Source organism: Anopheles arabiensis, chromosome 2, assembly GCF_016920715.1.
Source record: "Anopheles arabiensis isolate DONGOLA chromosome 2, AaraD3, whole genome shotgun sequence".
NCBI lineage: Eukaryota > Metazoa > Arthropoda > Insecta > Diptera > Culicidae > Anopheles > Anopheles arabiensis.
In genome coordinates, this window is record NC_053517.1 from 63887544 (window position 1) to 63899620 (window position 12077).

Below are 12077 nucleotides of genomic sequence, written 5' to 3' on the forward strand. Positions count from 1 at the left end.
TTCTTCTTTTGTTGAGCAGGATATAGTCTTCCATGTTTTATAAAGCCTATGATTTTTAAATCCTTATTTAAAGACGTAACGCTCTTATTAGGTTTTCGACTACTCGAGTCATATTTACTCGAGGCACCCTTTATTTAAGCACTGTTGTAGTCCATTGGTTGCCCCAATGTGTTGGCGTTTCACGTTTTGTTATTATATGCCCCATTTTGTCCCGTTTGTCAAAATAGCATCACGGTCACATGAGCGGCCCGTAAGTATCGTCTTGCGATCTGTAGAGCATTTTTTATTTTATAGATGGAGTTAAAAATCTAAAACTGGCATACAACTAGATTCAATGTCTAAAACGATAGGGGAAAGTAGGTAAAAATGGACACGATACGGAAAATGTTAAAATTCTAGAGATATATAAATACAGCGACCATGAAAACGTGCAAACATTATCTTACACTCATGATCAGAGAATGTGTTGAAACTTTCAAGTTTTTATCTATTTTTAAGGGTTTTTCTCATTAAATAAAAACATGAGTTTTTTCGTGCAGTTTTGAAATGTTCGGGTAAGACGAACACCTGATATGGGAAAGGTGGACACCATAAAAGGTAATATGTCCATCCAGTAAAAAACGTCGAAAATTGAAGAGGTTTACAGTATTTTAACAAATCCAATTGTTTTCCACGTCCTGGTACGTACATAAAAAAGTTTTTGACCAAATACAACGATGATTCAGCCGTAAATTTAAGAATTGTAAGCGCCACTTCCAACAATCGTAGAATGCAGAATCTATAGCATTATTCAAACATCGGGCTCTAACAGCTGACGTTGCTCCAGCTTACAGAAGAATAGTCTAGGAAATTACTCCGCAGAGAGGCCACTAACTCAAGTCATATTAATGCCACTTCTGATTGGTGATTAAAGTTGTATAGCTTTCATAAATAAAGTTTATATCTTCCAAATATCCTTTTAATTTAGGGTATTTGATGAGATCCGTTTATCACCAATTGATGTAAAAAGCAAAAAAAATCGAACGAGTTGAAGATTATTATTATTGACGAACGAGTGAAGATAATATAGTTTTGCTGTTTGGATATGGTGTTCTCCATATGAAAGGCACTCATGATTACTTCAGTCACAGTATGTTTGCAACACTTTCCAGCAATATGTAAAAAAATTCTAGAAAAATTAACTAAAATCCTTGATTTGCCTAAAAGTCTTCGGTCCTTATATGGAGCCAGCGGTTGGCACTAGTGGAACTGGTCATATGCATGTAGCAGTTGTGTTCTGATAAGTGGTGTGCCAGATACATTTATTGGTTCTTGGCGGGCTACGTAAAGGATGCTAGGGAATACTATTGCATTCGATGGAGTATGACCCGTTTTTTCTTGATGAAAATATGTTGGTCATAGCCTGCCTAAAGCACTAATGCGCTAGGGTAGCGGTCGGTAAACTTTGTGATAGAGACAAATTTTACATAATCGTTTGTAGAGCTCCAAACAGGTGCTTTTAATTATGTGTACGGTTAAAAGTCGTCATCTCATAATCAAAGAGCCACATCTGGCTCGCGTGCCGTACTTTGCCAATCGCTTGTATAAACTATATGTGTTCAAGGTTTATCATTATATCGTGTCAAGAATGATTGTCATGTGGCCCCACATGACAATTTTGTAACAAATGTGGTTTGCAGCTTGTAAAGGTTGCTCATGCTTGTTGTCCACTCTATACATACAACCACAATAGTCTGAAATGTATGTAAATTGTGATTTTATTAGTGTCATGTATATATATATATATATATATATATATATATATATATATATATATATATATATATATATATATATATATATATATATATATATATATATATATATATATATATATATATATATATATATATATATATATATATATATAATATATAATGTTTATTTGTCTATCGATGGACAATAGCCCTCTCGAACCATTTTAGCAATGTTTTACAATGAGTTCTTTACAATGAATTACAATAACATAGAACAATTAAATTGTTGGAATGGAACCAAGTTTAACACAGAAACACGATCATTAAACTCAGTTGGCTCAGTTGGATATATATATGAGATAATTCGAATTCCCGTAAAGAATTCAACGTAAAGATTCCCTATTTAAGCTATAATAATCATTCCAATAATCATCATTCATGAGGCTAGTTTGACATTTAGTTTTATATGGAATGTTGACATGAATTTAACCGCCAACTATCAATCTTCTTGTAAAAAACTGTCAAGAATTAAAAACTGTTTTTTTCTACTTTTTTTCATTTTCAGTTCATTCAATTTTTGATGTAACCATTTCAAAAGTTTTTGTTTTATTACAGCCTAAAAACTAATCAAAATAATAACGAAAATGGTCGACAAAACCAAAGCCTAAAGTGCAATGTTGTGGTCCATTTTGTCCCTTTGTTTTTATGTGTTTTATCATTTGCTCCATAGTGAGACCATTTTACTTCGCACTATACATTTTCATAACCTTTGATGTTGATTTTTTAAATTTTATGCGATTACTTCGGATTGTTTTTCACGAATAAAATGTTGAATCGCCGAATGCCGTCCAAAATATCAGTGTAAAATGGTTTGCTGACTGAGATACAGAGCAAAATCCCTCACAGTGCTATTTTGCCCCACTTTTCCCAATAAAGATTCAATATCGCTTTGATCTCCTTTATTTGATCAACTGTGATGATACTAAAAAGGAAACAACATAGATTAAAGCCATTTTATTGAACTGTTATACTGTAATGTATAAATTTGCTTCCTTACAGAAGTCAGTCTGATACAGTCTTCACTACACTCATAAAATTAATAAAATCCAACGGACAAGAAGCACACGATAGAAAAAGAGAGTCCGGACGTTGTTGCAAGTGGAGGCAAGCAAGCAAGCAATCAAACGCACACACATACGCAATAGACTTGGGAGACTCCACTTTTTCACCAATACAACCCTATTTGCGGGTGGCGCGTGGTGCCACTGGCTCCACAATAACACGACGAAAAGGAAAACAATGTTGACACCAAAATGAAAAAAGAAACACGAGCACACTAAACCACAAACTTGGCAACAGCGCCTCGTGTGCTCGACGGATAGGACGACTCGCAACGTTGAGATTTGCTGCTCGCTGGTCTCTACCCCCCATCGTCGCGTCAAATAACCTTACCAATACTCAGGTCAGGTTTACGCTGACAAGTGAGGAAAACATCGAGGTTTAGATTTGGGAGGTTTGCGCTTTGGCCATTCATTAATAAGATACATGTATTGAATAACAATATAATTAGTATGCAGTATATACATAAGTAGTGGAACAGCATAACGTTCTAACTGATTTAAGCAAAAACTAAATTAAACCGTTTACAATCTGAATTCATAAAGTTAAGCTGAAAAAAACCTTATTTTGCTCGTAATTCATCTTAATATAAGATTTTTATAGTTTTTTTCAATCTAGATGAGAAAAAGTACACATTTTACAAATCGAACGAACAAAATGGACCATCATTGTATTATTGTTCCAGCTTACGTTCTTGAACCCATCATACGTAGCATTTTATTTTTAATTATTTATTTACCAAAACCATTGTTCTGTGAGTCTATACTTAACGGGATTTTTTACATTTTGCCCTCGTTATTTTAAAAAGTGTGCTAAACTATCTGAAACCCAATTATGTGTAACAAATAACCAAAACGCATTAGATTTCTTAAACCCGTTCACACGGTGAGTTTTGGTAATGGATATTTATACCTTAATATAATGTTACTACTCTTCCCGTTAGATTTTTTTGCTGTATCTTTCATTTTCTCTTGCAAAAGCAAAATTAATGACGAAATTAATGTTATTAGTTATTACCGAAATTAACTCATTTATAGTGAAGATTTAATTTACGCAATCGCACGCGCAGAATGCAAATCAACAAAATACTATATGCAATTTCAAAGCTGATATTAGAGACGATAGAACGCGCCTTAAGGCAAGCTAATTTGATTCGTTTATTGGCTGATGTTGTGAACAAATGTCATATATTATTTTGAAACATTTTTTGGCAAAACTTTAATGAATGAATTTACTATACTTGACCCACTTATAGTATTTCAAGAAATAGGTAAATAAGAATTTCCATTACTTAAATTATTGTTTGCAACATGCTACGTTCAAATATACAGAAAAGTAAATGATTAGCAATTAGAGTCCCATAAACTGGCATAAGATTTAAAAGGATAATAATAAATCGACTAAAATCATAAACTATACCTACATTTTGACGTGCCAGCTATTTGTTGATTTGTGAATTAGAAACATCACGGTTTTCATGTTCAATGTTTCCTTGAAATGACATAATAATTGATTATAATATTTCGTCGATTATGTATTACTGACTCTTACCGTCACTTTCAATGGTGTAAAACATGTATTGGGGAATAAAGCATGAATAATTAAACCATTGATTAAGCTCTTTGAGTATATCATTATGATTTAGCCAATATCTAACCCATTGACAGTTATTACCAAACATGCTGGAAGGGTAGAGCCAAAAAAGTATCTAACTAAATCAGTACTTGTTAAATTTGTCAACACATCCCTGGTATTGGCGGAAAAGCTTAATTGATTTTTGTACATTTTTTTAGCGACATGAACAGTAGCAGCATTGCGTGCGTAGAAAAAAAAACGTTTTCAAGATTCTAAGAAATATTGCGGTTGGCTTATATCTATCCGTGATCACCCAACCCAGACTAACATCGTGATCAACAAAAAAAATTAGTCTAAACTTACTGGTAGAACGAAATTCGATTGCCTGCCAACTATTGAATTGCTACATTTTAGTTGATGCGATATTAAATACAAAGGAATCCAAGGGGAAGTTTTTTTTTAATATTGCTGCTGCTTGAACTGGCAGCCCACTATTGAGTGATTACAGTGCATGTGATCTAAAAAAAACTATCAACAATCGTGTTCCCACTGTAATCCTCAAACCATTATCTTGAAGTTTTTCGAATTCAAATGCTAAAACCGATTTTTGTTACACATGCTTTAGGCCGTTTGGCTGACATTAGCCTTTTTGTTTTTATTCTTGTTATCTAATTGTAACTTAGGAATGTATAGAAAGTTCTTTTAATTTTTTGTTATAAATTTTAACCGTTTTAAGGAAATTCAGTAGGTGATTTTTGTTTTCTTCATTGTTTGCTAAAGTTTCATCGATATTGGTTCCTAAATTGAAAATGTCCCTTTCTATAGCGCGTTAATAAAACCGATCATTGGAAAAAGGACCAATGTTTCCTATGTATTTGTACCAGTCCGAGAAGATCATTCCGAATGGAAATCTTACAGGATTAAATATTTCAGGAGCCAGCGATGTTTAAAGGAAGGTCGATTCGACTTCTTCTCCTTATTTGGCACTACAACCGGTAATCGGTAGTCTACTCATAAGCCACTCATGGAGTTGGGATATCAATGACTTATCGATCGATAGGAAGAAACTAAAAGCAAATTGTTAAGTAGGACAAATGTAATACAAAAAACAGATCCATCCATTAGATTAGCGAATTCATTAGACAAGTGATCTCTGACCTTTGGCCCCTAGCGTTGACAGACGTGATCCGCGAAATAATTATTTATTTAAGAAGAAATCTAGTTACAATCCATATTGTGCATTTTTTCCCACAATCAAGATTGAATTTTCAACTGTATGTATAGAATAAGATTAAAACATAATTTATCAAAACGCTTTGAACATAGTCTACAAAATATATGCCCTTAACATATGGGGGCGGCAGCAAATGTATCAAAACCAAGTAGTCCGTGATCCTAAAAAGGTTGCACCACTACACACCTTTACTCTCAGATTGTCACTCTGAGCCTTTCTATCGAAGAACCATTCCAACATGATTGCTATACTGATAGCTCATTTATTTACATGATTGATATTACACTTTACTATCAATTAAACCTTTTAGCAGGAGTTGGTAACATCAAAAATGCATGAATTAAAAATTATATACGTCAACATCCTAGGTTTATCTTAGCTGCGCCATATGTGTTTCAAGACTTTCGTTAGAAAGCTTTGAACTGCTTCTTTCTTGTAGGTATACTGTGTCCTCGCAAAGTAATGTAAACATAAGCGGAAAGTATCCCTTTCCGGGCTAGATACGATATGTCAATTTTCTTACCGATGAATTTGAGCAGCGGTCGCAGTTTGGACGCGCTGCTGATACGACATTCCAGGCGGCGTCGGTTGAGGCGAAGGGCCAGAGTCGGTCCGCTGTCCGGTTGGCCCGACCTGCTGCATTGAACGAATGGTGGCTGCTTCCATTTCATGCCGATAAAATATCTTCAGCGCATCTTTTCGATCTCGCTCGCAAATTTACTGCACCGGACGCAGCACATGCACATTAACTTCTAGAGAAAACCACACACACCCACACACACGCACATACACACTTTTATACAGGCTTTACCGTGATACACACACGCGAACACACAAGAGACACAATGCTAGAGATTCTGCTTTCAAGACAGAACCTGAAGACCTATCGGCAAACTGTGGGGAAAGGATCAGGAAAACGTGAAAAAGCGACGATTTCCCTTCGCTCACAGCACTATACAGCACGCTGTGATCCTTCACCTTCCCCTTTCTTCCTTAGGATGCGTATGATGATGGTGCGTATGTGTGTGCGTGTGCACCCGTACACAATCACTAATGCAAGTGAAGGAAACACAATGCTTATGCTGTTTTCTGCCCGAACCACCTTATTTTATCCACTTTTTTTCTTCCTTTGGCTACTTTGCTTGCTGTATTCAACGATGCACTGTACACGGTGAGGTTGCTGCTTCCTTGCTTTCTGCTCACTCAACATACCATATTTTAGTAGAACAGTACACTAGTATGCGTTGTTAACATTTCGCTCCATTCCAAACTACACTGCATTGGGAATTAGCTGAATTAGAACGCTTCTTTCGATAAGCGACACACTTATATAATTTATTTTGCATTTTCTTTACTCGCGCAAATTTCCGGTCATTATAGAACGCAAAATTGCTCACGCACACAATCACTTGTTTTCCAAAAATTCACTTAAACTTAGTTAGGGAGCCTAACACAAAACTCACATTCGCCGATTTATATTTAAACTCTCCGTAATACCAGAAATAACCTAAAAACACACATTTACACTTATATTCCAAACTGTTAGGACGATTAACCTTATTCATGAATTTGAATGGAACAAAATGTTACTGGGATTTTTCATAAATTTATACATCACTGAAAGCAAAAGAAACATTTTTACTTTAACACCATGCTTACGGTATGGCAGTTAAATTGCATTAGTACATGCCTATCGCGCAACAACATTTTTGCTGGCATACCCTTGTACCAAATTCAATTCGTTTCTCTGTAACCGTCTTCCGCTGTTATTAAGCCCTTTGTCCTGGTTTTTGACAAATCTAAGCATCAGCTAGAACTGCACCGCAATATATATTTATATTTTTGCCAATAAACAGCTAAGCACCAAATTCAAACATCATTACGGTATAAAAAGCGAATATCACTTGTTGGGTCGTAAGACAGGCAAAATGGATAGATTCTTGCTGTTTCAGCTATATAGGAACAATTACAATTACAAAAACAAGTGTCGGGGTTAACTGGTTGGCGAAGAAAATGTATAAAAGCATCATATCATGCGAGACCCCGGGACAAGAGCCAGATTACAGAAAGAGAAGTCTGCCAAGGAAGAGCAAGGGAGAGAACCGATTTCATGAACGAGGCCCTTTGCCTTGCACGATGAGTAAGCTAGGGAAGAGCAATGATTCGAAAATATTGCTTGGAAAATGTGACACACCCTGCATGAGCGGCGTGAGGATAGTTGACGGAGCCACGGGTTCTTTGGTTGAAATATCAACCAGGGAGAATCTTATAAGACATAGTGTAACGTAGGGCTTCCCCACAACCCTTGGGCAGAATAATCAATAAAAAAGTAAATCAGTGCTGGTAATTCCAACAAGAAATAGGTACATGTACGTCATTTTCAGCATGTGCACATTCACTACAGCGAACAAAACCTATTAAAGGCAAGACTAAAAGCAAAAAAAGACATGGTTTAATATACCCAAACCATGTTGTTAAAAAGGGCTGATGTCGTTAGCTCGATCGTCCAATACATACATACATACATCTAGCAAGCCTTGTTCGTCTAGAAAACAGGGAAAACAAACGTATGAACTGAAATCATGTATAGCCTCTTTAAGAATGATTTAATGCACACAGAGATCAATAAATGAATTGTATCACACTTTTTTAGAAATATCGCTCGCATTGTATAATAGAAGCGATTAAAAATCCAGTGAATTTGTTATCGAATTTTCCTTACTCCGTAATGCATCGAGATAAAAACGGTGCATTTTCATGAACATTCGCGCAATTTAAAAATCTCGATGATATCTCAATCCCGATATCGCATCACTAAAGTCGCTTGACTTTAGTAGCCTTGAAATAGGAAATAACAAAAAAAGCAGTCACACACACACACACACACACACACACACACACACACACACACACACACACACACACACACACACACACACACACACACACACACACACACACACACACACACACACACACACACACACACACACACACACACACACACACACACACACACACACACACACACACACACACACACACACACACACACACACACACACACACACACACACACACACACACACACACACACACACACACACACACACACACACACACACACACACACACACACACACACACACACACACACACACACACACACACACACACACACACACACACACACACACACACACACACACACACACACACACACACACACACACACACACACACACACACACACACACACAAATCACACAGATACGTAGCACCAGCTTTACAAGCTTTTGATTTCTTTATGGAGCTCATTATAGGGCTAAAACTATCGATTAATGTAAAACTCAGGAGCACAGACACGCATTTGATTTTCAGAACTGCAGCAAAAACAGAACAAAATGAATTTTCCATTCCAGGAAAGTTACAATTTCAGGTGTAACGCCCATATTTCTCGGATCGAGCACATGGTTACATTTTCCAATCGACGTTGTGAGCGATTGCTACACCATCTGGATGGATCTGGTACCATCGTCTACCTCACCTCATCCGCACTTCGTCGTAACTACGGCCCCAAACCAACAGGCCTTGGTGGATTTGAAATATCGCGGCCAGGCAGTAAATCCCGTGATCTGAATTCATTCCAACACAACCTTTGCCTCCCTTTTACGCAATACACCACAGTTTCCTACTAGTGGCAGCCTGATTTCGTCGAACAATTGGGACAGTTTCTGGCACACGATGGTTTGCACCACACGATGACGACGACCTCGACGTCTAAATGACCACGACGACCACCAATACGCACGGGTACGATGACGGCGAATGAATATGATGATGGTGGGATTCTACAATTTCGTCTATACCACCGTTGTTAGTTTCGCTCGAGCCAATATGTTACCGTTCAGTTATGCTAAATCCTTAAGGACACCGGAAGAGCACAGATGGACACTCGAAAAAACTCTTTACCGCACGGAATTGAACGATTTATGCAGGAGCACTACAGAACTGGTGCTGCACACGCGACAGCGGCCATTTTCTTTTCCCATGAAACACACTTGGCCGCACTCTCTCTCTCGCAAGCACATTACCCACACGAGCTTCGTTTCGAATACACCACACTACTACCAACTAACGTGTCGAATAAGCCAGCGCACGTACACAATTCTGAAATCCTCTGCCCTAAGCTCGCGTTCGCAATTGCTATGTGTGCAGATCATATTTTCCTACCTATGAAAAAACGCGATCCATCGCGTTTTCTGCTGCCACTCACAGCAAGCTATGGTGAACGCTGCTTCAAATCGTCTAAATCCTCTCAAACGGAGAAAAAACGTAACAGTTCCTATCTCTATGCGTCCCATATGCGTACGTCAAACCGCTTTACTTCCAACTTCGCCACGAACCCACACCTTCAGCAACATGATACACACACAACACACACACTATCGCAACTTTCTTTCCTCGCATGCACGCTATTCTTCACACTGTGATCACGTTAGCTGTGTTGGTGTCAGGTCGCTTCGATTCGTCGACGTTTCTGCGGCTGATGTTCCACGGCTGAAATGTTCAATTTCTACCCTTATAATTTGCTCACTTACCATGTGTTCACAATTTATTCCATTGTTGGGACTATATTGATGCTCCAGAAGTAAGCAAATGAAGTTTCTGCGATGATATCTCGTCCAAAACCACTGACTAAATAAAGAGTACACTTCTGCACTGTGCAGCGTAAACGTCGACAATGCGAAATGGCTGATGTTATGCTACATAATAAAACATAGACCCGAGCGGCTGCACCCATACCAATGCTGCTGAGCTCACAATATCGCAGTTAGGGGAAAAAATCGCACGAATATGCTATGAAAAGAAGTGTAACAGCATAAGATGTTACCTCTGAGACACGTTTTCTGTGGGGAAATGAATAATAATAATACTACGAATATGCACACAAAATTCCTCAGAGCATAAAAATGTGGCAAAAATCGAAATTTCCTTCAAAATAAATAATATCTCCACATCCGGCCACAAAATACGAATACTGTTCTACATTCAATGATGAAGCGCTGAACCATTATTGCCTCCAGTCATCTCTCATTGGCTTATAATTTTTACCGCATATATCAAGTTAAGCAAAAAAAACAGCAGAAAACTAAAAAATACATCCCACATACCAAGTTTACGAATTTTACGGGCCGTAATCATCTCTAACTTGCGAGCTGCTGGTGTGTGAGCAAGAGCGCACGAATCCGTAATAAAGTAACCTCACCGATTTCACATTTTATTTAGGTGAAAATGGTGCAAAACAGTGTAAAAAATAATACTGTGTTCGATGTGAAAAAATTCAGGGACACGAACTAATAAGACAACAACCGGATAGCAGGCGGGATGAATGCCAAATATAAACAGGCATCTCGCCCTCCCTTCCACGCGCATTCCTCCAATACGCAATACGCAAATTTAATCATACACGTCTCTCACCCGCATCTATCGCATTATCTTCACGCATGGCTCGCTCTGCGTTGCCCGCAGTGGGAGCGCAAACAGGAACAACACAGCGCACAAGTCCAGGAACGGTGCGGAATGGTGGCGGGGCGGAGGAAAACGTCACAACTTTAATCAGCTTTAAGATCGATTTGCCAGTAGACGCGCAGCGGCGGCTGTATTTTAGTTTCATCACCCAAACGTCGCCATCTTTGCAGGGCGCGATTCTACTTTGTTGTTTTCTCACACCGGCACTGCTGTGTCTGTCCTTCTCTAGCGCATCGTGTGCAGTTTGTTTGGCAAACGAATATTGTTCCATTACGTGGCAATGACATGCGTAGGGCCGGGCTGTCGGCAGAATCGCTCCACGACTGCCCGCCTTCGTGCTTCCCTTTACTTTCCTTCATTAATGCTTTGCTCGCTTATTATTTCGCGGTTTCGTTTGGAGAACAGCAAAATCTCCTATAACGGGTATCGCGTGACCTTTCCTAACTGCTCTCACTCCAGTACTATACAAACTTCTACCATCTGAACTCTCCCCCCTTCCCCTGCCCTCTTCTGTCTTTTAATGCGATTTTTCCATTATTTTTTAATGTTCCTTCAATTCTCAATAACTAATGATTTTGAAAGATGATATTCAATTTTAAATAGGTCATGCTAATATTTAAAAGAGATTGTAGTGTAGTGAATTTTCTAGAAATTCTGTCAAGTGAAACCCTTCGTCTTCTTCTTCTTCTTTGACAACAACCGTTGTCGGTCAAGGCTTTCAGCGACTTACAACAAAGTGCAATCAAATGAAATGATGTAAAAAATAAATGTGCCAAAAACGAATGAGATCTAGTTTAATACTCAGCTATTGATTGTGCTTAAATGCGATTGTGACATTATGCGTGCATGTGTTTACGGGTCGTGCATTCAGCAGATGTAGA

The 12077-nt window shown here is 38.0% G+C and overlaps 1 protein-coding gene across 1 annotated transcript in view; it reads right to left on the reverse strand.

The window, feature by feature from the left end:
- LOC120893430 overlaps positions 1 to 9547 on the reverse strand; it is a 69183-nt gene extending 59636 nt beyond the window's left edge. The window contains exons 1-2 of the mRNA XM_040295306.1: positions 9212 to 9547; positions 6188 to 7281 (exon numbers count right to left, since the gene is read on the reverse strand). Coding sequence (XP_040151240.1) covers positions 6188 to 6330 — 143 coding nt within the window. The 5' untranslated portion in view covers positions 6331 to 7281; positions 9212 to 9547. The remainder of the gene's footprint in view (positions 1 to 6187; positions 7282 to 9211) is intronic.
- Between the last annotated feature and the right edge of the window lie 2530 nt (positions 9548 to 12077).